A 23,101-nucleotide genomic window follows, 5' to 3' on the forward strand; every position below is an offset into this window, starting at 1 on the left:
GGGAGATGGTGGGGGGTGGTTGAAGGTCTTGGGGGGGTTTTCCCCAAGCATTGGTCTCCATCAACCCGAATTGGGATTGGGGGGTCACCTGTGGTGGTGTGGGCTCCCATGTTGCAGTAGAGGAAGCCATCGGGCGAGTTCCAGGTGAAGCTATCATCCTCATACCAGTTGCCACCAGCGTGGAGTTGAGGATCACTGGGTGGGCAACAAGAAGGTGTGTCAGAGCGGGGGGACAGAGAGCCAGAGGAGGGGACTCCCCCCCGCAGTGAACCCAGGCTTGAAGACCACCCCCTCAACAGACAACCCAGGCATCCTCTACCTCAGCCTGTACTTCTTCCGACGGTTCCTGACCAGCATCACGAGGAGAACGATGCAGGTGATGAACAAGACGGTAATTACCAGTCCCAACCCCGTGGCCAACTTGCTGACACGCCCGGAGCAGTGGACAGCCGTGTACCAGTACAGGGCTTCATCCCAGCAACTGGAGGAAGGAGACAGGATCAGACCCACCCTCTCCTTGCACCATCCCCATGGGACCGGAGCAGGGACGCTGGAGACTCCTCCACCGGCCAACCTCATGGCCGTGGAAGCCCGTGGTGGCACTCACAAGCACTGGGGACCGGCCCGGGTGATGCGGCACTGGCCGTAGTGGCAATCTATGGTGCTCGGCATGTCGGGCGTGCAGTTGCTGACGCAGTGGATGACGCCTTTTACGTTCTCCGCGTAGTAGAAGTCCCGGTATTCGTTGGGTGCTCGCTGCCAGCAGATCTCTAGGGGGTGGGGGGTTGGAGGGGTTAGAGGGGGAATGGGAGCAGTGGTGGGGTGTGCTGGGGGGTGGTGGGGTGCACTGGGGGGAAGTGGGATGGGCAGGGGGGTGGTGGGATGGGCAAGGGGTTGGTGGGGTGGGCAGGGGGCTGGTGGGGTGCACTGGGGATGGTGGGGTGGGCAGGGGGCTGGTGGGGTGGGCAGGGGGCTGGTGGGGCGGGCAAGGGGCTGGTGGGGTGCACTGGGAATGGTGGGGTGGGCAAGGGGCTGGTGGGGTGGGCAAGGGGCTGGTGAGGTGGGCAAGGGGCTGGTGGGGTGGGCAAGGGGCTGGTGGAGTGGGCAAGGAGCTGGTGGGGTGGGCAAGGGGCTGGTGGGGTGGGCAAAGGGTTGGTGGAGTGGGCAAGGGGCTGGTGGGGTGGGCAAGGGGCTGGTGGGGTGGGCAAGGAGCTGGTGGGGTGGGCAAGGGGCTGGTGGGGTGGGCAAAGGGTTGGTGGGAGGGGCAAGGGGTTGGTGGGGTGGGCAAGGGGCTGGTGGGGTGCACTGGGGCTGGTGGGAGGGGCAAGGGGCTGGTGGGGTGGGCAAGGGGCTGGTGGGGTGCACTGGGAATGGTGGGGTGGGCAAGGGGCTGGTGGGGTGCACTGGGAATGGTGGGGTGGGCAGGGGGCTGGTGGGGTGGGCAGGGGGCTAGTGAGGTGGGCAAGGGGCTGGTGGGGTGGGCAAGGGGCTGGTGGGGTGGGCAAAGGGTTGGTGGAGTGGGCAAGGGGCTGGTGGGGTGGGCAAGGGGCTGGTGGGGTGCATGGGAAGAGTGGGGAGAACTTGTGGGGTATGTGAGGGAGTGGTGGGGTGCGTAGGGAGCTGGGGGGAACTGGTGGGGTGCACTGGGGGCTGGTGGGGTGGGCAGGAGGCTCCCCGGAGGTCTCACCGTTCAGAGAAGACGCCTCCGTCATGTTCCTGACGATGGGGTTGGGCGACACAGTGAGGCAGAGGATGGCTGGGGTGGGGGGAGGAGAAAGAGAGAAGGTATCAGAGACCCATCCTTGGGTGCCCCAGGTGGGACGCAGCCATCCAGGGAGGGACCCAGGTGTCTGGGGTGAGGGGGGACAGGACATGGAAGGGCACCCACAGGTGTTTTGTTGACAGGCACCCTGGCTGGCCTCCGTCTCTTCCAATCTTCCCACCAAATTCTTCGTTATCTCCTCAAAATTCTCTGTGATGTTGCTGCTCTCCGTCACGGTGAAGAAGACTTCGTGGTCCACCACGATGCTTCCAGGTCTTTGGAGAAGGGACACAGTGGGGTTAGAGGGGGTGAATGGGGAGCCCCCTCTCCACCCCAACACCTGGGTTCCCTGCTTGTCAGGGACCTCTTACTTGAGGTTGATGATCCTCACGCCCTCGTAGCCGGGGATGTTACCGTAGATCTTCTGTATCTGCAAAGCCAAAGGGTTGCGTCAACCACCACCGAGGGGAGAAGATGGCCACGGAGGGACAACTCAGCCCCCTGTCCTCACCTCCCTCCGGAAGTGCTCCTCAAAGTAGAGGTAGGTCTCCGACTGGGTGTCCTTCAGCTCCTCCGTGTAGTTGAAGTTGGTGACGGTCACCACCAGCTGCACGTCTGCCACGATCGTCCCTGAATAAGCTGAAGGACACAAGGGGAGAAGGAAGGGAGCTCAGCGTGGTGGCCCAGGGAGGTCAGGACCTCCAGGGAGGCCATGGGGGGTGGGTGGAGGTGACACTTACGGAGGTTGGTCTCGATGGAGTTGGTGGAGTACTCGCACAAAGGGCCGTAGAAATAGGAGGTGCAGACACACTTGATGCCATCGTAGGTGCCACCATTCTGGCAGACAACTGGGAGGGAGCAAGGTGGGGGGGGTCAGCAGGACATCTTGGGGGACCCCCAGGGCCAGGGGGGACCCGCTTGGAGCTGGGTAGGGTGGAGGTGACGCGTAGGACATGATGGTCCTTTGGGGTGGAGGTGGGTGCGGGGGGACTTACCTGAAGGAACAACTGCGCTGGAGGTTGTTGTGGAGGTTGCTTGGGTGGTGGTGACGGGGGCTGTGGAGGTGGCTTGGGTGGTGGTGGTGGTGGGTGCTGTGGAGGTGGCTTGGGTGGTGGTGGTGGTGGGTGCTGTGGAGGTGGCTTGGGTGGTGGTGGTGCTGGGTGCTGTAGAGGTTGCTTGGGTGATAGAAGCTGCTGTGGAGGTTCCTTGGGTGGGGGTGGTGGTGGGTGATGTGGAGGTCGCTAGGGTGGTAGAAGCTGCTGTGGGGATGGCTTGGGTGGTGGCGGTGGGTGCTATAGAGGTTGCTTGAGCGGTGATGGGTGCTGTGGAGGTCACTTGGGAGGTGGTGGTGGGTGCTGTAGAGGTTGCTGAGGTGGTAGAAGCTGCTGTGGAGATGGCTTGGGTGGTGGTGGTGCATGCTGTGGAGGTTGCATGGGTGGTGGTGGCGGGTGCTCCTGTGGAGGTCACATATGAAGAGGTGAGAGCCGTAGAACTGACTCCAGTGGTGGGGAAGGAAGTGGCTGAGTCTGCTGAGGTGGTCATGGAAGGTGTGGAGGCCACCTCTGTGGAGATGACGGTGGTTGGGGTGGCTCCAGTGGTGGGGAAGGAAGTGGAGAAGTCTGCTGAGGTGGTCCTGGAAGGCGTGGAGGCCACCTCTGTGGAGATGACGGTGGTTGGGGTGGCTCCAGTGGTGGAGAAGGAAGTGGAGAAGTCTGCTGAGGTGGTCCTGGAAGGCGTGGAGGCCACCTCTGTGGAGATGACAGTGCTTGGGGTGGCTCCATTGGTGGGGAAGGAAGTGGAGAAGTCTGCTGAGGTGGTCATGGAAGGTGTGGAGGCCTCCTCTGTGGAGATGACGGTGGTTGGGGTGGCTCCAGTGGTGGGTAAAGTGGTGGAGAAGTCTGCTGAGGTGGTCCTGGAAGGTGTGGAAGCCTCCTCGGTGGAGATAACGGTGCTTGGGGTGGCTCCAGTGGTGGGGAAGGAAGTGGAGAAGTCTGCTGAGGTGGTCCTGGAAGGCGTGGAGGCCTCCTCTGTGGAGATGACGGTGCTTGGGATGGCTCCAGTGGTGGGAAAGGAGGTGGAGAAGTCTGCTGAGGTGGTCCTGGAAGGTGTGGAGACCTCCTCTGTGGAGATGACGGTGGTTGGGGTGGCTCCAGTGGTGGAGGAGGAAGTGGAGAAGTCTGCTGAGGTGGTCATGGAAGGTGTGGAGGCCTCCTCTGTGGAGATGACGGTGGTTGGGGTAGCTCCAATGGTGGAGAAGGAAGTGGAGAAGTCTGCTGAGGTGGTCATGGAAGGTGTGGAGGCCTCCTCTGTGGAGATGACGGTGGTTGGGATGGCTCCAGTGGTGGGGAAGGAAGTGGAGAAGTCTGCTGAGGTGGTCCTGGAAGGTGTGGAGGCCTCCTCTGTGGAGATGACGGTGGTTGGGGTGGCTGCAGTGGTGGAGAAGGAAGTGGAGAAGTCTGCTGAGGTGGTCATGGAAGGCGTGGAGGCCTCCTCTGTGGAGATGACGGTGCTAAGCATGGCTGCAGTGGTGGGGAAGGAGGTGGAGAAGTCTGCTGATGTGGTCATGGAAGGTGTCGAGGCCACCTCTGTGGAGATGACGGTGGTTGGGGTGGCTCCAGTGGTGGGGAAGGAAGTGGAGAAGTCTGCTGAGGTGGTCATGGAAGGCGTGGAGGCCTCCTCTGTGGAGATGACGGTGGTTGGGGTGGCTCCAGTGGTGGGGAAGGAAGTGGAGAAGTCTGCTGCGGTGGTCATGGAAGGTGTGGAGGCCTCCTCTGTGGAGATGACGGTGGTTGGGGTGGCTCCAGTGGTGGGGAAGGAAGTGGAGAAGTCTGCTGCGGTGGTCATGGAAGGTGTGGAGGCCTCCTCTGTGGAGATGACGGTGGTTGGGGTGGCTCCAGTGGTGGAGGAGGAAGTGGAGAAGTCTGCTGAGGTGGTCATGGAAGGTGTGGAGACCTCCTCTGTGGAGATGACGGTGGTTGGGGTGGCTCCAGTGGTGGGGAAGGAGGTGGAGAAGTCTGCTGAGGTGGTCCTGGAAGGCGTGGAGGCCTCCTCGGTGGAGATGACGGTGCCTGGGGTGGCTCCAGTGGTGGAGAAGGGAGTGGAGAATTCTGCTGAGGTGGTCCTGGAAGGTGTGGAGGCCTCCTCTGTGGAGATGACGGTGGTTGGGGTGGCTCCAGTGGTGGGGAAGGAAGTGGAGAAGTCTGCTGAGGTGGTCATTGAAAGTGTGGAGGCCTCCTCGGTGGAGATGACGGTGGTTGGGGTGGCTCCAGTGGTGGGGAAGGAAGTGGAGAAGTCTGCTGCGGTGGTCATGGAAGGTGTGGAGGCCTCCTCTGTGGAGATGACGGTGGTTGGGGTGGCTCCAGTGGTGGGGAAGGAAGTGGAGAAGTCTGCTGCGGTGGTCATGGAAGGTGTGGAGGCCTCCTCTGTGGAGATGACGGTGGTTGGGGTGCCTCCAGTGGTGGAGGAGGAAGTGGAGAAGTCTGCTGAGGTGGTCCTGGAAGGTGTGGAGACCTCCTCTGTGGAGATGACGGTGGTTGGGGTGGCTCCAGTGGTGGGGAAGGAGGTGGAGAAGTCTGCTGAGGTGGTCCTGGAAGGCGTGGAGGCCTCCTCGGTGGAGATGACAGTGCCTGGGGTGGCTCCAGTGGTGGAGGAGGAAGTGGAGAAGTCTGCTGAGGTGGTCCTGGAAGGTGTGGAGACCTCCTCTGTGGAGATGACGGTGGTTGGGGTGGCTCCAGTGGTGGGGAAGGAAGTGGAGAAGTCTGCTGCGGTGGTCATGGAAGGTGTGGAGGCCTCCTCTGTGGCGATGACGGTGCCTGGGGTGGCTGCAGTGGTGGAGAAGGGAGTGGATAATTCTGCTGAGGTGGTCCTGGAAGGCGTGGAGGCCACCTCTGTGGAGATGATGGTGGTTGGGGTGGCTGCAGTGGTGGAGAAGGAAGTGGAGAAGTCTGCTGAGGTGGTCCTGGAAGGCGTGGAGGCCACCTCTGTGGAGATGATGGTGGTTGGGGTGGCTCCAGTGGTGGGGAAGGAAGTGGAGAAGTCTGCTGAGGTGGTCATGGAAGGTGTGGAGGCCTCCTCTGTGGAGATGACGGTGCTTGGGGTGGCTGCAGTGGTGGAGAAGGAAGTGGAGAAGTCTGCTGAGGTGGTCCTGGAAGGCGTAGAGGTCTCCTCTGTGGAGATGACGGTGGTTGGGGTGGCTGCAGAGGTGGAGAAGGAGGTGGAGAAGTCTGCTGAGGTGGTCATTGAAGGTGTGGAGGCCTCCTCTGTGGAGATGATGGTGCTTGGGGTGGCTGCAGTGGTGGAGAAGGAAGTGGAGAAGTCTGCTGAGGTGGTCATGGAAGGTGTGGAGACCTCCTCTGTGGAGATGACGGTGGTTGGGGTGCCTCCAGTGGTGGGGAAGGAAGTGGAGAAGTCTGCTGAGGTGGTCCTGGAAGGCGTGGAGGCCTCCTCTGTGGAGATGACGGTGGTTGGGGTGGCTGCAGTGGTGGAGAAGGAAGTGGAGAAGTCTGCTGAGGTGGTCATGGAAGGTGTGGAGACCTCCTCTGTGGAGATGACGGTGGTTGGGGTGGCTCCAGTGGTGGGTAAAGTGGTGGAGAAGTCTGCTGAGGTGGTCATGGAAGGTGTGGAGGCCTCCTCTGTGGAGATGACGGTGCTTGGGGTGGCTCCAGTGGTGGAGAAGGAAGTGGAGAAGTCTGCTGAGGTGGTCCTGGAAGGCGTAGAGGTCTCCTCTGTGGAGATGATGGTGGTTGGGGTGGCTGCAGAGGTGGAGAAGGAGGTGGAGAAGTCTGCTGAGGTGGTCCTGGAAGGCGTAGACGCCTCCTCTGTGGAGATGACGGTGGTTGGGGTGGCTCCAGTGGTGGGGAAGGAGGTGGAGAAGTCTGCTGAGGTGGTCCTGGAAGGCGTGGAGGCCTCCTCTGTGGAGATGACGGTGGTTGGGGTGGCTCCAGTGGTGGAGGAGGAAGTGGAGAAGTCTGCTGAGGTGGTCCTGGAAGGCGTGGAGGCCACCTCGGTGGAGATGACGGTGGTTGGGGTGGCTCCAGTGGTGGGGAAGGAGGTGGAGAAGTCTACTGAGGTGGTCATTGAAGGTGTGGTGGCCTCCTCTGTGGAGATGACGGTGCTTGAGATGGCTCCAGTGGTGGGGAAGGAAGTGGAGAAGTCTGCTGAGGTGGTCCTGGAAGGCGTGGAGGCCACCTCGGTGGAGATGACGGTGGTTGGGGTGGCTCCACTGGTGGGGAAGGAAGTGGAGAAGTCTGCTGAGGTGGTCCTGGAAGGTGTGGAGGCCTCCTCTGTGGACATGACGGTGCTTGGGATGGCTCCAGTGGTGGAGAAGGAGGTGGAGAAGTCTGCTGAGGTGGTCATGGAAGGCGTAGACGCCTCCTCTGTGGAGATGACGGTGCTTGGGGTGGCTCCAGTGGTGGAGAAGGAAGTGGAGAAGTCTGCTGAGGTGGTCCTGGAAGGCGTGGAGGCCTCCTCTGTGGACATGACGGTGCTTGGGGTGGCTGCAGTGGTGGGGAAGGAGGTGGAGAAGTCTGCTGAGGTGGTCCTGGAAGGCGTGGAGGCCTCCTCTGTGGAGATGACGGTGGTTGGGGTGGCTGCAGAGGTGGAGAAGGAGGTGGAGAAGTCTGCTGAGGTGGTCATGGAAGGTGTGGAGACCTCCTCTGTGGAGATGACGGTGGTTGGGGTGGCTCCAGTGGTGGAGAAGGAAGTGGAGAAGTCTGCTGAGGTGGTCATGGAAGGCGTGGAGGCCACCTCGGTGGAGATGACGGTGGTTGGGGTGGCTCCAGTGGTGGGGAAGGAGGTGGAGAAGTCTACTGAGGTGGTCATTGAAGGTGTGGAGGCCTCCTCTGTGGAGATGACGGTGCTTGAGATGGCTCCAGTGGTGGGGAAGGAAGTGGAGAAGTCTGCTGAGGTGGTCCTGGAAGGTGTGGAGGCCTCCTCTGTGGAGATGACGGTGGTTGGGGTGGCTGCAGTGGTGGGGAAGGAAGTGGAGAAGTCTGCTGAGGTGGTCATGGAAGGTGTGGAGGCCTCCTCTGTGGAGATGACGGTGGTTGGGGTGGCTGCAGTGGTGGAGAAGGAAGTGGAGAAGTCTGCTGAGGTGGTCCTGGAAGGCGTGGAGGCCACCTCGGTGGTTGGGGTGGCTCCAGTGGTGGGGAAGGAGGTGGAGAAGTCTACTGCGGTGGTCATTGAAGGTGTGGAGGCCTCCTCTGTGGAGATGACGGTGCTTGAGATGGCTCCAGTGGTGGGGAAGGAAGTGGAGAAGTCTGCTGAGGTGGTCCTGGAAGGTGTGGAGGCCTCCTCTGTGGAGATGACGGTGGTTGGGGTGGCTCCAGTGGTGGGGAAGGAGGTGGAGAAGTCTGCTGAGGTGGTCATGGAAGGCGTGGAGGCCTCCTCTGTGGAGATGACGGTGCTAAGCATGGCTCCAGTGGTGGAGAAGGACGTGGAGAAGTCTGCTGAGGTGGTCCTGGAAGGTGTGGAGGCCACCTCTGTGGAGATGATGGTGCTTTGCGTGGCTGCAGTGGTGGAGAAGGTAGTGGATGAGTCTGCTGAGGTGGTCCTGGAAGGCGTGGAGGCCTCCTCTGTGGAGATGATGGGGCTTGTGCTGGCTGCAGTGGTCGGGGAGTTGGTGGAGAAGTCTGCTGAGGTGGTCATGGAAGGCGTGGAGGCCACCTCTGTGGAGATGACGGTGGTTGGGGTGGCTCCAGTGGTGGGGAAGGAAGTGGAGAAGTCTGCTGCGGTGGTCATGGAAGGTGTGGAGGCCTCCTCTGTGGAGATGACGGTGCTTGGGGTAGCTCCAGTGGTGGAGAAGGAAGAGGAGAAGTCTGCTGAGGTGGTCATGGAAGGCGTGGAGGTCTCCTCTGTGGAGATGACGGTGCTTGGGGTGGCTGCAGTGGTGGGGAAGGAAGTGGAGAAGTCTGCTGAGGTGGTCATGGAAGGCGTGGAGGCCTCCTCTGTGGAGATGACGGTGGTTGGGGTGGCTGCAGTGGTCGGGGAGTAGGTGGAGAAGTCTGCTGAAGTGGTCATGGAAGGTGTGGAGGCCTCCTCTGTGGAGATGACGGTGGTTGGGGTGGCTGCAGTGGTGGGGAAGGAAGTGGAGAAGTCTGCTGAGGTGGTCCCGGAAGGCGTGGAGGCCACCTCGGTGGAGATGACGGTGGTTGTCGTGGCTCCAGTGGTGGAGAAGGAAGTGGAGAAGTCTGCTGAGGTGGTCATGGTAGGTGTGGAGGCCTCCTCTGTGGAGATGACGGTGGTTGGGGTGGCTCCAGTGTTGGGGAAGGAGGTGGAGAAGTCTGCTGAGGTGGTCCTGGAAGGTGTGGAGGCCACCTCGGTGGAGATGACGGTGCTTGGGATGGCTCCAGTGGAGGAGAAGGAGGTGGAGAAGTCTGCTGAGGTGGTCCTGGAAGGCGTGGAGGCCACCTCTGTGGAGATGACGGTGGTTGGGGTGGCTGCAGTGGTGGGGAAGGAAGTGGAGAAGTCTGCTGAGGTGGTCCCGGAAGGCGTGGAGGCCACCTCGGTGGAGATGATGGGGCTTGTGGTGGCTGCAGTGGTCGGGGAGTAGGTGGAGAAGTCTGCTGAGGTGGTCCTGGAAGGCGTGGAGGCCACCTCTGTGGAGATGACGGTGGTTGGGGTGGCTGCAGTGGTGGGGAAGGAGGTGGAGAAGTCTGCTGAGGTGGTCCTGGAAGGTGTGGAGGCCACCTCTGTGGAGATGATGGGGCTTGTGGTGGCTGCAGTGGTCGGGGAGTAGGTGGAGAAGTCTGCTGAGGTGGACATTGAAGGCGTGGAGGCCTCCTCGGTGGAGGTGACGGTGGTTGGGGTGGCTCCAGTGGTGGGGAAGGAGGTGGAGAAGTCTGCTGAGGTGGTCCTGGAAGGCGTGGAGGCCTCCTCTGTGGAGATGATGGGGCTTGTGCTGGCTGCAGTGGTCGGGGAGTTGGTGGAGAAGTCTGCTGAGGTGGTCATGGAAGGCGTGGAGGCCTCCTCTGTGGAGATGACGGTGGTTGGGGTGGCTGCAGTGGTGGAGAAGGAAGTGGAGAAGTCTGCTGAGGTGGTCATGGAAGTCGTGGAGGCCACCTCGGTGGTTGGGGTGGCTCCAGTGGTGGGGAAGGAGGTGGAGAAGTCTACTGAGGTGGTCATTGAAGGTGTGGAGGCCTCCTCTGTGGAGATGACGGTGGTTGGGGTGGCTCCAGTGGTGGAGAAGAAGGTGGAGAAGTCTGCTGAGGTGGTCCTGGAAGGTGTGGAGGCCTCCTCTGTGGAGATGATGGGGCTTGTGCTGGCTGCAGTGGTCGGGGAGTTGGTGGAGAAGTCTGCTGAGGTGGTCATGGAAGGCGTGGAGGCCTCCTCTGTGGAGATGACGGTGGTTGGGGTGGCTCCAGTGGTGGGGAAGGAGGTGGAGAAGTCTGCTGAGGTGGTCATGGAAGGCGTGGAGGCCTCCTCGGTGGAGATGACGGTGGTTGTCGTGGCTCCAGTGGTGGGGAAGGAGGTGGAGAAGTCTGCTGATGTGGTCATTGAAGGTGTGGAGGCCACCTCTGTGGAGATGACGGTGGTTGGGGTGGCTCCAGTGGTGGAGAAGGAAGTGGAGAAGTCTGCTGAGGTGGACATTGAAGGCGTGGAGGCCTCCTCGGTGGAGGTGACGGTGGTTGGGGTGGCTCCAGTGTTGGGGAAGGAAGTGGAGAAGTCTGCTGAGGTGGTCATGGAAGGCGTGGAGGCCTCCTCTGTGGAGATGACGGTGGTTGGGGTGGCTGCAGTGGTGGAGAAGGAAGTGGAGAAGTCTGCTGAGGTGGTCCTGGAAGGCGTGGAGGCCTCCTCTGTGGAGATGACGGTGGTTGGGGTGGCTCCACTGGTGGGGAAGGAAGTGGAGAAGTCTGCTGAGGTGGTCCTGGAAGGTGTGGAGACCTCCTCTGTGGAGATGACGGTGGTTGGGGTGCCTCCAGTGGTGGAGAAGGAGGTGGAGAAGTCTGCTGAGGTGGTCATGGAAGGTGTGGAGGCCTCCTCTGTGGAGATGACGGTGCTTGGGGTGGCTCCAGTGGTGGGGAAGGAAGTGGAGAAGTCTGCTGAGGTGGTCATGGAAGGCGTGGAGGCCTCCTCTGTGGAGATGACGGTGCTTGGGGTGGCTGCAGTGGTGGGAAAGGAGGTGGAGAAGTCTGCTGAGGTGGTCATGGAAGGCGTGGAGGCCACCTCGGTGGTTGGGGTGGCTCCAGTGGTGGGGAAGGAGGTGGAGAAGTCTACTGAGGTGGTCATTGAAGGTGTGGAGGCCTCCTCTGTGGAGATGACGGTGGTTGAGGTGGCTCCAGTGGTGGGGAAGGAAGTGGAGAAGTCTGCTGAGGTGGTCCTGGAAGGTGTGGAGGCCACCTCTGTGGAGATGATGGTGCTTCGCGTGGCTGCAGTGGTGGAGAAGGTAGTGGATGAGTCTGCTGAGGTGGTCCTGGAAGGTGTGGAGACCTCCTCTGTGGAGATGACGGTGGTTGGGTTGCCTCCAGTGGTGGAGAAGGAAGTGGAGAAGTCTGCTGAGGTGGTCCTGGAAGGCGTGGAGGCCTCCTCGGTGGAGATGACGGTGCTTGGGGTGGCTGCAGTGGTGGGGAAGGAGGTGGAGAAGTCTGCTGAGGTGGTCCTGGAAGGCGTGGAGGCCTCCTCTGTGGAGATGACGGTGCTTGGGGTGGCTGCAGTGGTGGGGAAGGAGGTGGAGAAGTCTGCTGAGGTGGTCCTGGAAGGCGTGGAGGCCTCCTCTGTGGAGATGACGGTGGTTGGGGTGGCTCCAGTGGTGGAGAAGGAAGTGGAGAAGTCTGCTGAGGTGGTCCTGGAAGGCGTGGAGGCCTCCTCTGTGGAGATGATGGGGCTTGTGCTGGCTGCAGTGGTCGGGGAGTTGGTGGAGAAGTCCGCTGAGGTGGTCATGGAAGGTGTGGAGGCCTCCTCTGTGGAGATGACGGTGCTTGGGGTGGCTCCAGTGGTGGAGAAGGAGGTGGAGAAGTCTGCTGATGTGGTCCTGGAAGGCGTGGAGGCCTCCTCGGTGGAGATGACGGTGGTTGGGGTGCCTCCAGTGGTGGAGAAGGAAGTGGAGAAGTCTGCTGAGGTGGTCCTGGAAGGCGTGGAGGCCTCCTCTGTGGAGATGACGGTGGTTGTCGTGGCTCCAGTGGTGGAGAAGGAAGTGGAGAAGTCTGCTGAGGTGGTCATGGAAGGCGTGGAGGTCTCCTCGGTGGAGATGACGGTGGTTGGGGTGGCTGCAGTGGTGGGGAAGGAGGTGGAGAAGTCTGCTGAGGTGGTCATGGAAGGCGTGGAGGCCTCCTCTGTGGAGATGACGGTGGTTGGGGTGGCTCCAGTGGAGGAGAAGGAGGTGGAGAAGTCTGCTGAGGTGGTCATGGAAGGTGTGGACACCTCCTCTGTGGAGATGACGGTGGTTGGGGTGGCTCCAGTGGAGGAGAAGGAGGTGGAGAAGTCTGCTGAGGTGGTCCTGGAAGGCGTGGAGGCCACCTCTGTGGAGATGACGGTGCTTGGGGTGGCTGCAGTGGTGGGGAAGGAAGTGGAGAAGTCTGCTGAGGTGGTCCTGGAAGGCGTGGAGGCCACCTCTGTGGAGATGACGGTGGTTGGGGTGGCTGCAGTGGTGGGGAAGGAAGTGGAGAAGTCTGCTGAGGTGGTCATTGAAGGTGTGGAGGCCACCTCTGTGGAGATGACGGTGGTTGGGGTGGCTGCAGTGGTGGGGAAGGAAGTGGAGAAGTCTGCTGAGGTGGTCATGGTAGGTGTGGAGGCCTCCTCTGTGGAGATGACGGTGCTTGGGGTGGCTCCTGTGGTCGAGAAGGAGGTGGAGAAGTCTGCTGATGTGGTCATTGAAGGCGTGGAGGCCACCTCGGTGGAGATGACGGTGGTTGGGGTGGCTCCAGTGGTGGAGAAGGAAGTGGAGAAGTCTGCTGAGGTGGTCCTGGAAGGCGTGGAGGCCACCTCGGTGGAGATGACGGTGCTTGGGATGGCTCCAGTGGTGGAGGAGGAAGAGGAGAAGTCTGCTGAGGTGGACATTGAAGGCGTGGAGGCCTCCTCGGTGGAGGTGACGGTGGTTGGGGTGGCTCCAGTGGTGGGGAAGGAAGTGGAGAAGTCTGCTGAGGTGGTCATGGAAGGTGTGGAGGCCTCCTCTGTGGAGATGACGGTGGTTGGGGTGGCTGCAGTGGAGGAGAAGGAGGTGGAGAAGTCTGCTGAGGTGGTCCTGGAAGGCGTGGAGGCCACCTCGGTGGAGATGACGGTGGTTGGGGTGGCTGCAGTGGTGGGGAAGGAGGTGGAGAAGTCTGCTGAGGTGGTCCTGGAAGGCGTGGAGGCCACCTCGGTGGAGATGACGGTGGTTGGGGTGGCTGCAGTGGTGGGGAAGGAGGTGGAGAAGTCTGCTGAGGTGGTCCTGGAAGGTGTGGAGGCCACCTCTGTGGAGATGATGGGGCTTGTGGTGGCTGCAGTGGTCGGGGAGTAGGTGGAGAAGTCTGCTGAGGTGGACATTGAAGGCGTGGAGGCCTCCTCGGTGGAGATGACGGTGGTTGGGGTGGCTCCAGTGGTGGGGAAGGAGGTGGAGAAGTCTGCTGAGGTGGTCATGGAAGGCGTGGAGGCCACCTCGGTGGTTGGGGTGGCTCCAGTGGTGGGGAAGGAGGGGGAGAAGTCTACTGAGGTGGTCATTGAAGGTGTGGAGGCCTCCTCTGTGGAGATGACGGTGCTTGGGGTGGCTCCAGTGGTGGGGAAGGAGGTGGAGAAGTCTGCTGAGGTGGTCCTGGAAGGTGTGGAGGCCTCCTCTGTGGAGATGACGGTGGTTGGGGTGGCTGCAGTGGTGGGGAAGGAGGTGGAGAAGTCTGCTGAGGTGGTCCTGGAAGGCGTGGAGGCCTCCTCTGTGGAGATGATGGGGCTTGTGGTGTCTGCAGTGGTCGGGGAGTTGGTGGAGAAGTCTGCTGAGGTGGTCATTGAAGGTGTGGAGGCCTCCTCGGTGGAGATGACGGTGGTTGTCGTGGCTCCAGTGGTGGGGAAGGAGGTGGAGAAGTCTGCTGATGTGGTCATTGAAGGTGTGGAGGCCACCTCTGTGGAGATGACGGTGGTTGGGGTGGCTCCAGTGGTGGAGAAGGAAGTGGAGAAGTCTGCTGAGGTGGTCCTGGAAGGCGTGGAGGCCACCTCGGTGGAGATGACGGTGCTTGGGATGGCTCCAGTGGTGGAGGAGGAAGAGGAGAAGTCTGCTGAGGTGGACATTGAAGGCGTGGAGGCCTCCTCGGTGGAGGTGACGGTGGTTGGGGTGGCTCCAGTGGTGGGGAAGGAAGTGGAGAAGTCTGCTGAGGTGGTCATGGAAGGTGTGGAGGCCTCCTCTGTGGAGATGACGGTGCTTGGGGTGGCTGCAGTGGTGGGGAAGGAAGTGGAGAAGTCTGCTGAGGTGGTCCTGGAAGGCGTGGAGGCCTCCTCTGTGGAGATGACGGTGGTTGGGGTGGCTGCAGTGGAGGAGAAGGAGGTGGAGAAGTCTGCTGAGGTGGTCCTGGAAGGCGTGGAGGCCTCCTCTGTGGAGATGACGGTGGTTGGGGTGGCTGCAGTGGAGGAGAAGGAGGTGGAGAAGTCTGCTGAGGTGGTCATGGAAGGTGTGGAGGCCTCCTCTGTGGAGATGACGGTGCTTGGGGTGGCTGCAGTGGTGGGGAAGGAAGTGGAGAAGTCTGCTGAGGTGGTCATGGAAGGTGTGGAGGCCTCCTCTGTGGAGATGACGGTGCTTGGGGTGGCTGCAGTGGTGGGGAAGGAAGTGGAGAAGTCTGCTGAGGTGGTCATGGAAGGTGTGGAGGCCACCTCTGTGGAGATGACGGTGGTTGGGGTGGCTCCAGTGGTGGAGGAGGAAGAGGAGAAGTCTGCTGAGGTGGTCCTGGAAGGTGTGGAGGCCACCTCTGTGGAGATGACGGTGCTTGGGGTGGCTCCAGTGTTGGGGAAGGAGGTGGAGAAGTCTGCTGATGTGGTCATTGAAGGCGTGGAGGCCTCCTCTGTGGAGATGACGGTGGTTGGGGTGGCTCCAGTGGTGGAGAAGGAAGTGGAGAAGTCTGCTGAGGTGGTCATTGAAGGCGTGGAGGCCACCTCGGTGGAGATGACGGTGCTTGGGATGGCTCCAGTGGTGGAGGAGGAAGAGGAGAAGTCTGCTGAGGTGGACATTGAAGGCGTGGAGGCCTCCTCGGTGGAGGTGACGGTGGTTGGGGTGGCTCCAGTGGTGGGGAAGGAGGTGGAGAAGTCTGCTGAGGTGGTCCTGGAAGGCGTGGAGGCCTCCTCTGTGGAGATGACGGTGGTTGGGGTGGCTGCAGTGGAGGAGAAGGAGGTGGAGAAGTCTGCTGAGGTGGTCCTGGAAGGTGTGGAGGCCACCTCTGTGGAGATGACGGTGCTTGGGGTGGCTCCAGTGGTCGGGGAGTAGGTGGAGAAGTCTGCTGAGGTGGTCATGGAAGGTGTGGAGGCCTCCTCTGTGGAGATGACGGTGCTTGGGGTGGCTCCAGTGGTGGAGAAGGAAGAGGAGAAGTCTGCTGAAGTGGTCATGGAAGGTGTGGAGGCCACCTCGGTGGAGATGACGGTGCTTGGGATGGCTCCAGTGGTGGAGGAGGAAGAGGAGAAGTCTGCTGAAGTGGTCATGGAAGGTGTGGAGGCCTCCTCGGTGGAGATGACGGTGGTTGTCGTGGCTCCAGTGGTGGAGAAGGAAGTGGAGAAGTCTGCTGAGGTGGTCATGGTAGGTGTGGAGGCCTCCTCGGTGGAGATGACGGTGGTTGGGGTGGCTCCAGTGGTGGAGAAGGAAGTGGAGAAGTCTGCTGAGGTGGTCCTGGAAGGTGTGGAGGCCACCTCTGTGGAGATGATGGGGCTTGTGGTGGCTGCAGTGGTCGGGGAGTAGGTGGAGAAGTCTGCTGAGGTGGACATTGAAGGCGTGGAGGCCTCCTCGGTGGAGGTGACGGTGGTTGGGGTGGCTGCAGTGGTGGGGAAGGAGGTGGAGAAGTCTGCTGAGGTGGTCCTGGAAGGCGTGGAGGCCTCCTCTGTGGAGATGATGGGGCTTGTGCTGGCTGCAGTGGTCGGGGAGTTGGTGGAGAAGTCTGCTGAGGTGGTCATGGAAGGCGTGGAGGCCTCCTCTGTGGAGATGACGGTGGTTGGGGTGGCTGCAGTGGTGGAGAAGGAAGTGGAGAAGTCTGCTGAGGTGGTCATGGAAGTCGTGGAGGCCACCTCGGTGGTTGGGGTGGCTCCAGTGGTGGGGAAGGAGGTGGAGAAGTCTACTGAGGTGGTCATTGAAGGTGTGGAGGCCTCCTCTGTGGAGATGACGGTGGTTGGGGTGGCTCCAGTGGTGGAGAAGAAGGTGGAGAAGTCTGCTGAGGTGGTCCTGGAAGGTGTGGAGGCCACCTCTGTGGAGATGATGGGGCTTGTGCTGGCTGCAGTGGTCAGGGAGTTGGTGGAGAAGTCTGCTGAGGTGGTCATGGAAGGCGTGGAGGCCTCCTCTGTGGAGATGACGGTGGTTGGGGTGGCTGCAGTGGTGGGGAAGGAGGTGGAGAAGTCTGCTGAGGTGGTCATGGAAGGCGTGGAGGCCTCCTCGGTGGAGATGACGGTGGTTGTCGTGGCTCCAGTGGTGGGGAAGGAGGTGGAGAAGTCTGCTGATGTGGTCATTGAAGGTGTGGAGGCCACCTCTGTGGAGATGACGGTGGTTGGGGTGGCTCCAGTGGTGGAGAAGGAAGTGGAGAAGTCTGCTGAGGTGGACATTGAAGGCGTGGAGGCCTCCTCGGTGGAGGTGACGGTGGTTGGGGTGGCTCCAGTGTTGGGGAAGGAAGTGGAGAAGTCTGCTGAGGTGGTCATGGAAGGCGTGGAGGCCTCCTCTGTGGAGATGACGGTGGTTGGGGTGGCTGCAGTGGTGGAGAAGGAAGTGGAGAAGTCTGCTGAGGTGGTCCTGGAAGGCGTGGAGGCCTCCTCTGTGGAGATGACGGTGGTTGGGGTGGCTCCACTGGTGGGGAAGGAAGTGGAGAAGTCTGCTGAGGTGGTCCTGGAAGGTGTGGAGACCTCCTCTGTGGAGATGACGGTGGTTGGGGTGCCTCCAGTGGTGGAGAAGGAGGTGGAGAAGTCTGCTGAGGTGGTCATGGAAGGTGTGGAGGCCTCCTCTGTGGAGATGACGGTGCTTGGGGTGGCTCCAGTGGTGGGGAAGGAAGTGGAGAAGTCTGCTGAGGTGGTCATGGAAGGCGTGGAGGCCTCCTCTGTGGAGATGACGGTGCTTGGGGTGGCTGCAGTGGTGGAGAAGGAAGTGGAGAAGTCTGCTGAGGTGGTCCTGGAAGGCGTGGAGGCCTCCTCTGTGGAGATGACGGTGGTTGGGGTGGCTCCAGTGGTGGGAAAGGAGGTGGAGAAGTCTGCTGAGGTGGTCATGGAAGGCGTGGAGGCCACCTCGGTGGTTGGGGTGGCTCCAGTGGTGGGGAAGGAGGTGGAGAAGTCTACTGAGGTGGTCATTGAAGGTGTGGAGGCCTCCTCTGTGGAGATGACGGTGCTTGAGATGGCTCCAGTGGTGGGGAAGGAAGTGGAGAAGTCTGCTGAGGTGGTCCTGGAAGGTGTGGAGGCCTCCTCTGTGGAGATGACGGTGGTTGGGGTGGCTCCAGTGGTGGGGAAGGAAGTGGAGAAGTCTGCTGAGGTGGTCCTGGAAGGTGTGGAGGCCACCTCTGTGGAGATGATGGTGCTTCGCGTGGCTGCAGTGGTGGAGAAGGTAGTGGATGAGTCTGCTGAGGTGGTCCTGGAAGGTGTGGAGGCCACCTCTGTGGAGATGATGGTGCTTCGCGTGGCTGCAGTGGTGGAGAAGGTAGTGGATGAGTCTGCTGAGGTGGTCCTGGAAGGTGTGGAGACCTCCTCTGTGGAGATGACGGTGGTTGGGTTGCCTCCAGTGGTGGAGAAGGAAGTGGAGAAGTCTGCTGAGGTGGTCCTGGAAGGCGTGGAGGCCTCCTCGGTGGAGATGACGGTGCTTGGGGTGGCTGCAGTGGTGGGGAAGGAGGTGGAGAAGTCTGCTGAGGTGGTCCTGGAAGGCGTGGAGGCCTCCTCTGTGGAGATGACGGTGCTTGGGGTGGCTGCAGTGGTGGGGAAGGAGGTGGAGAAGTCTGCTGAGGTGGTCCTGGAAGGCGTGGAGGCCTCCTCTGTGGAGATGACGGTGGTTGGGGTGGCTCCAGTGGTGGAGAAGGAAGTGGAGAAGTCTGCTGAGGTGGTCCTGGAAGGCGTGGAGCCCTCCTCTGTGGAGATGACGGTCGTTCGGGTGGCTCCAGTGGTGGAGGAGGAAGTGGAGAAGTCTGCTGAGGTGGTCCTGGAAGGTGTGGAGGCCACCTCTGTGGAGATGACGGTGCTTGGGGTGGCTCCAGTGTTGGGGAAGGAGGTGGAGAAGTCTGCTGATGTGGTCATTGAAGGCGTGGAGGCCTCCTCTGTGGAGATGACGGTGGTTGGGGTGGCTCCAGTGGTGGAGAAGGAAGTGGAGAAGTCTGCTGAGGTGGTCATTGAAGGCGTGGAGGCCACCTCGGTGGAGATGACGGTGCTTGGGATGGCTCCAGTGGTGGAGGAGGAAGAGGAGAAGTCTGCTGAGGTGGACATTGAAGGCGTGGAGGCCTCCTCGGTGGAGGTGACGGTGGTTGGGGTGGCTCCAGTGGTGGGGAAGGAGGTGGAGAAGTCTGCTGAGGTGGTCCTGGAAGGCGTGGAGGCCTCCTCTGTGGAGATGACGGTGGTTGGGGTGGCTGCAGTGGAGGAGAAGGAGGTGGAGAAGTCTGCTGAGGTGGTCCTGGAAGGTGTGGAGGCCACCTCTGTGGAGATGACGGTGCTTGGGGTGGCTCCAGTGGTCGGGGAGTAGGTGGAGAAGTCTGCTGAGGTGGTCATGGAAGGTGTGGAGGCCTCCTCTGTGGAGATGACGGTGCTTGGGGTGGCTCCAGTGGTGGAGAAGGAAGAGGAGAAGTCTGCTGAAGTGGTCATGGAAGGTGTGGAGGCCACCTCGGTGGAGATGACGGTGCTTGGGATGGCTCCAGTGGTGGAGGAGGAAGAGGAGAAGTCTGCTGAGGTGGTCATGGAAGGTGTGGAGGCCTCCTCGGTGGAGATGACGGTGCTTGGGATGGCTCCAGTGGTGGGGAAGGAAGTAGAGAAGTCTGCTGAGGTGGTCATGGAAGGCGTGGAGGCCTCCTCGGTGGAGATGACGGTGGTTGTCGTGGCTCCAGTGGTGGAGAAGGAAGTGGAGAAGTCTGCTGAGGTGGTCATGGTAGGTGTGGAGGCCTCCTCTGTGGAGATGACGGTGGTTGGGGTGGCTCCAGTGGTGGAGAAGGAAGTGGAGAAGTCTGCTGAGGTGGTCCTGGAAGGTGTGGAGGCCACCTCTGTGGAGATGATGGGGCTTGTGGTGGCTGCAGTGGTCGGGGAGTAGGTGGAGAAGTCTGCTGAGGTGGACATTGAAGGCGTGGAGGCCTCCTCGGTGGAGGTGACGGTGGTTGGGGTGGCTGCAGTGGTGGGGAAGGAGGTGGAGAAGTCTGCTGAGGTGGTCCTGGAAGGCGTGGAGGCCTCCTCTGTGGAGATGATGGGGCTTGTGCTGGCTGCAGTGGTCGGGGAGTTGGTGGAGAAGTCTGCTGAGGTGGTCATGGAAGGCGTGGAGGCCTCCTCTGTGGAGATGACGGTGGTTGGGGTGGCTGCAGTGGTGGAGAAGGAAGTGGAGAAGTCTGCTGAGGTGGTCATGGAAGTCGTGGAGGCCACCTCGGTGGTTGGGGTGGCTCCAGTGGTGGGGAAGGAGGTGGAGAAGTCTACTGAGGTGGTCATTGAAGGTGTGGAGGCCTCCTCTGTGGAGATGACGGTGGTTGGGGTGGCTCCAGTGGTGGAGAAGAAGGTGGAGAAGTCTGCTGAGGTGGTCCTGGAAGGTGTGGAGGCCACCTCTGTGGAGATGATGGGGCTTGTGCTGGCTGCAGTGGTCAGGGAGTTGGTGGAGAAGTCTGCTGAGGTGGTCATGGAAGGCGTGGAGGCCTCCTCTGTGGAGATGACGGTGGTTGGGGTGGCTGCAGTGGTGGGGAAGGAGGTGGAGAAGTCTGCTGAGGTGGTCATGGAAGGCGTGGAGGCCTCCTCGGTGGAGATGACGGTGGTTGTCGTGGCTCCAGTGGTGGAGAAGGAAGTGGAGAAGTCTGCTGAGGTGGACATTGAAGGCGTGGAGGCCTCCTCGGTGGAGGTGACGGTGGTTGGGGTGGCTCCAGTGTTGGGGAAGGAAGTGGAGAAGTCTGCTGAGGTGGTCATGGAAGGCGTGGAGGCCTCCTCTGTGGAGATGACGGTGGTTGGGGTGGCTGCAGTGGTGGAGAAGGAAGTGGAGAAGTCTGCTGAGGTGGTCCTGGAAGGCGTGGAGGCCTCCTCTGTGGAGATGACGGTGGTTGGGGTGGCTCCACTGGTGGGGAAGGAAGTGGAGAAGTCTGCTGAGGTGGTCCTGGAAGGTGTGGAGACCTCCTCTGTGGAGATGACGGTGGTTGGGGTGCCTCCAGTGGTGGAGAAGGAGGTGGAGAAGTCTGCTGAGGTGGTCATGGAAGGTGTGGAGGCCTCCTCTGTGGAGATGACGGTGCTTGGGGTGGCTCCAGTGGTGGGGAAGGAAGTGGAGAAGTCTGCTGAGGTGGTCATGGAAGGCGTGGAGGCCTCCTCTGTGGAGATGACGGTGCTTGGGGTGGCTGCAGTGGTGGAGAAGGAAGTGGAGAAGTCTGCTGAGGTGGTCCTGGAAGGCGTGGAGGCCTCCTCTGTGGAGATGACGGTGCTTGGGGTGGCTGCAGTGGTGGAGAAGGAAGTGGAGAAGTCTGCTGAGGTGGTCCTGGAAGGCGTGGAGGCCTCCTCTGTGGAGATGACGGTGGTTGGGGTGGCTCCAGTGGTGGGAAAGGAGGTGGAGAAGTCTGCTGAGGTGGTCATGGAAGGCGTGGAGGCCACCTCGGTGGTTGGGGTGGCTCCAGTGGTGGGGAAGGAGGTGGAGAAGTCTACTGAGGTGGTCATTGAAGGTGTGGAGGCCTCCTCTGTGGAGATGACGGTGCTTGAGATGGCTCCAGTGGTGGGGAAGGAAGTGGAGAAGTCTGCTGAGGTGGTCCTGGAAGGTGTGGAGGCCTCCTCTGTGGAGATGACGGTGGTTGGGGTGGCTCCAGTGGTGGGGAAGGAAGTGGAGAAGTCTGCTGAGGTGGTCCTGGAAGGTGTGGAGGCCACCTCTGTGGAGATGATGGTGCTTCGCGTGGCTGCAGTGGTGGAGAAGGTAGTGGATGAGTCTGCTGAGGTGGTCCTGGAAGGTGTGGAGGCCACCTCTGTGGAGATGATGGTGCTTCGCGTGGCTGCAGTGGTGGAGAAGGTAGTGGATGAGTCTGCTGAGGTGGTCCTGGAAGGTGTGGAGACCTCCTCTGTGGAGATGACGGTGGTTGGGTTGCCTCCAGTGGTGGAGAAGGAAGTGGAGAAGTCTGCTGAGGTGGTCCTGGAAGGCGTGGAGGCCTCCTCGGTGGAGATGACGGTGCTTGGGGTGGCTGCAGTGGTGGGGAAGGAGGTGGAGAAGTCTGCTGAGGTGGTCCTGGAAGGCGTGGAGGCCTCCTCTGTGGAGATGACGGTGCTTGGGGTGGCTGCAGTGGTGGGGAAGGAGGTGGAGAAGTCTGCTGAGGTGGTCCTGGAAGGCGTGGAGGCCTCCTCTGTGGAGATGACGGTGGTTGGGGTGGCTCCAGTGGTGGAGAAGGAAGTGGAGAAGTCTGCTGAGGTGGTCCTGGAAGGCGTGGAGCCCTCCTCTGTGGAGATGACGGTGGTTGGGGTGGCTCCAGTGGTGGAGGAGGAAGTGGAGAAGTCTGCTGAGGTGGTCATTGAAGGCGTGGAGGCCTCCTCTGTGGAGATGATGGGGCTTGTGCTGGCTGCAGTGGTCGGGGAGTTGGTGGAGAAGTCCGCTGAGGTGGTCATGGAAGGTGTGGAGGCCTCCTCTGTGGAGATGACGGTGCTTGGGGTGGCTCCAGTGGTGGAGAAGGAAGTGGAGAAGTCTGCTGAGGTGGTCCTGGAAGGCGTGGAGGCCTCCTCTGTGGAGATGACGGTGGTTGTCGTGGCTCCAGTGGTGGAGAAGGAAGTGGAGAAGTCTGCTGAGGTGGTTATGGAAGGCGTGGAGGTCTCCTCGGTGGAGATGACGGTGGTTGGGGTGGCTGCAGTGGTGGGGAAGGAGGTGGAGAAGTCTGCTGAGGTGGTCATGGAAGGCGTGGAGGCCTCCTCTGTGGAGATGACGGTGGTTGGGGTGGCTCCAGTGGAGGAGAAGGAGGTGGAGAAGTCTGCTGAGGTGGTCATGGAAGGTGTGGACACCTCCTCTGTGGAGATGACGGTGGTTGGGGTGGCTCCAGTGGAGGAGAAGGAGGTGGAGAAGTCTGCTGAGGTGGTCCTGGAAGGCGTGGAGGCCACCTCTGTGGAGATGACGGTGCTTGGGGTGGCTGCAGTGGTGGGGAAGGAAGTGGAGAAGTCTGCTGAGGTGGTCCTGGAAGGCGTGGAGGCCACCTCTGTGGAGATGACGGTGGTTGGGGTGGCTGCAGTGGTGGGGAAGGAAGTGGAGAAGTCTGCTGAGGTGGTCATTGAAGGTGTGGAGGCCACCTCTGTGGAGATGACGGTGCTTGGGGTGGCTGCAGTGGTGGGGAAGGAAGTGGAGAAGTCTGCTGAGGTGGTCATGGTAGGTGTGGAGGCCTCCTCTGTGGAGATGACGGTGCTTGGGGTGGCTGCAGTGGTGGGGAAGGAAGTGGAGAAGTCTGCTGAGGTGGTCATGGTAGGTGTGGAGGCCTCCTCTGTGGAGATGACGGTGCTTGGCGTGTCTCCTGTGGTCGAGAAGGAGGTGGAGAAGTCTGCTGATGTGGTCATTGAAGGCGTGGAGGCCACCTCGGTGGAGATGACGGTGGTTGGGGTGGCTCCAGTGGTGGAGAAGGAAGTGGAGAAGTCTGCTGAGGTGGTCCTGGAAGGCGTGGAGGCCACCTCGGTGGAGATGACGGTGCTTGGGATGGCTCCAGTGGTGGAGGAGGAAGAGGAGAAGTCTGCTGAGGTGGACATTGAAGGCGTGGAGGCCTCCTCGGTGGAGGTGACGGTGGTTGGGGTGGCTCCAGTGGTGGGGAAGGAAGTGGAGAAGTCTGCTGAGGTGGTCATGGAAGGTGTGGAGGCCTCCTCTGTGGAGATGACGGTGGTTGGGGTGGCTGCAGTGGAGGAGAAGGAGGTGGAGAAGTCTGCTGAGGTGGTCATGGAAGGCGTGGAGGCCACCTCTGTGGAGATGATGGGGCTTGTGGTGGCTGCAGTGGTCGGGGAGTAGGTGGAGAAGTCTGCTGAGGTGGTCCTGGAAGGCGTGGAGGCCACCTCGGTGGAGATGACGGTGGTTGGGGTGGCTGCAGTGGTGGGGAAGGAGGTGGAGAAGTCTGCTGA

The 23,101-nt window shown here is 61.2% G+C and overlaps 1 protein-coding gene across 1 annotated transcript; it reads right to left on the bottom strand.

Moving 5' to 3' along the window:
* Nucleotides 1-315: 315 nt before the first annotated feature.
* LOC142077096 (uncharacterized) lies at nt 316-16,450 on the bottom strand. Its single transcript, XM_075139288.1, has 16 exons — nt 16,097-16,450; nt 13,307-13,360; nt 12,710-12,781; nt 12,323-12,376; nt 10,469-10,525; nt 9,992-10,093; nt 9,281-9,379; nt 7,514-7,588; nt 4,400-4,462; nt 3,419-3,490; nt 2,503-2,599; nt 2,274-2,401; nt 2,134-2,192; nt 1,944-2,037; nt 608-717; nt 316-481 (listed from the first exon to the last, which is right to left on the bottom strand). Exons 1-16 carry the CDS (start codon nt 16,448-16,450, stop codon nt 316-318), a joined length of 1,656 nt encoding a protein of 551 aa, XP_074995389.1.
* Nucleotides 16,451-23,101: the final 6,651 nt, after the last annotated feature.

This window comes from Calonectris borealis, unplaced genomic scaffold (assembly GCF_964195595.1).
Source record: "Calonectris borealis unplaced genomic scaffold, bCalBor7.hap1.2 HAP1_SCAFFOLD_152, whole genome shotgun sequence".
Lineage (NCBI taxonomy): Eukaryota > Metazoa > Chordata > Aves > Procellariiformes > Procellariidae > Calonectris > Calonectris borealis.

Bases quoted from the DNA above. Each gene is read 5' to 3' on its own strand.
- LOC142077096 (XM_075139288.1), bottom strand. From the start codon at position 16,450: ATGTCCACCTCAGCAGACTTCTCCACTTCCTTCTCCACCACTGGAGCC. The intron at 2,600-3,418 runs GAGGTGGCCTCC...GTTGTCTGCCAG, and splicing joins CAACCACCGTCATCTCCACA to AATGGTGGCACCTACGATGG. The intron at 718-1,943 runs GTGGGAAGATTG...TACTACGCGGAG, and splicing joins AGGAGATAACGAAGAATTTG to AACGTAAAAGGCGTCATCCA.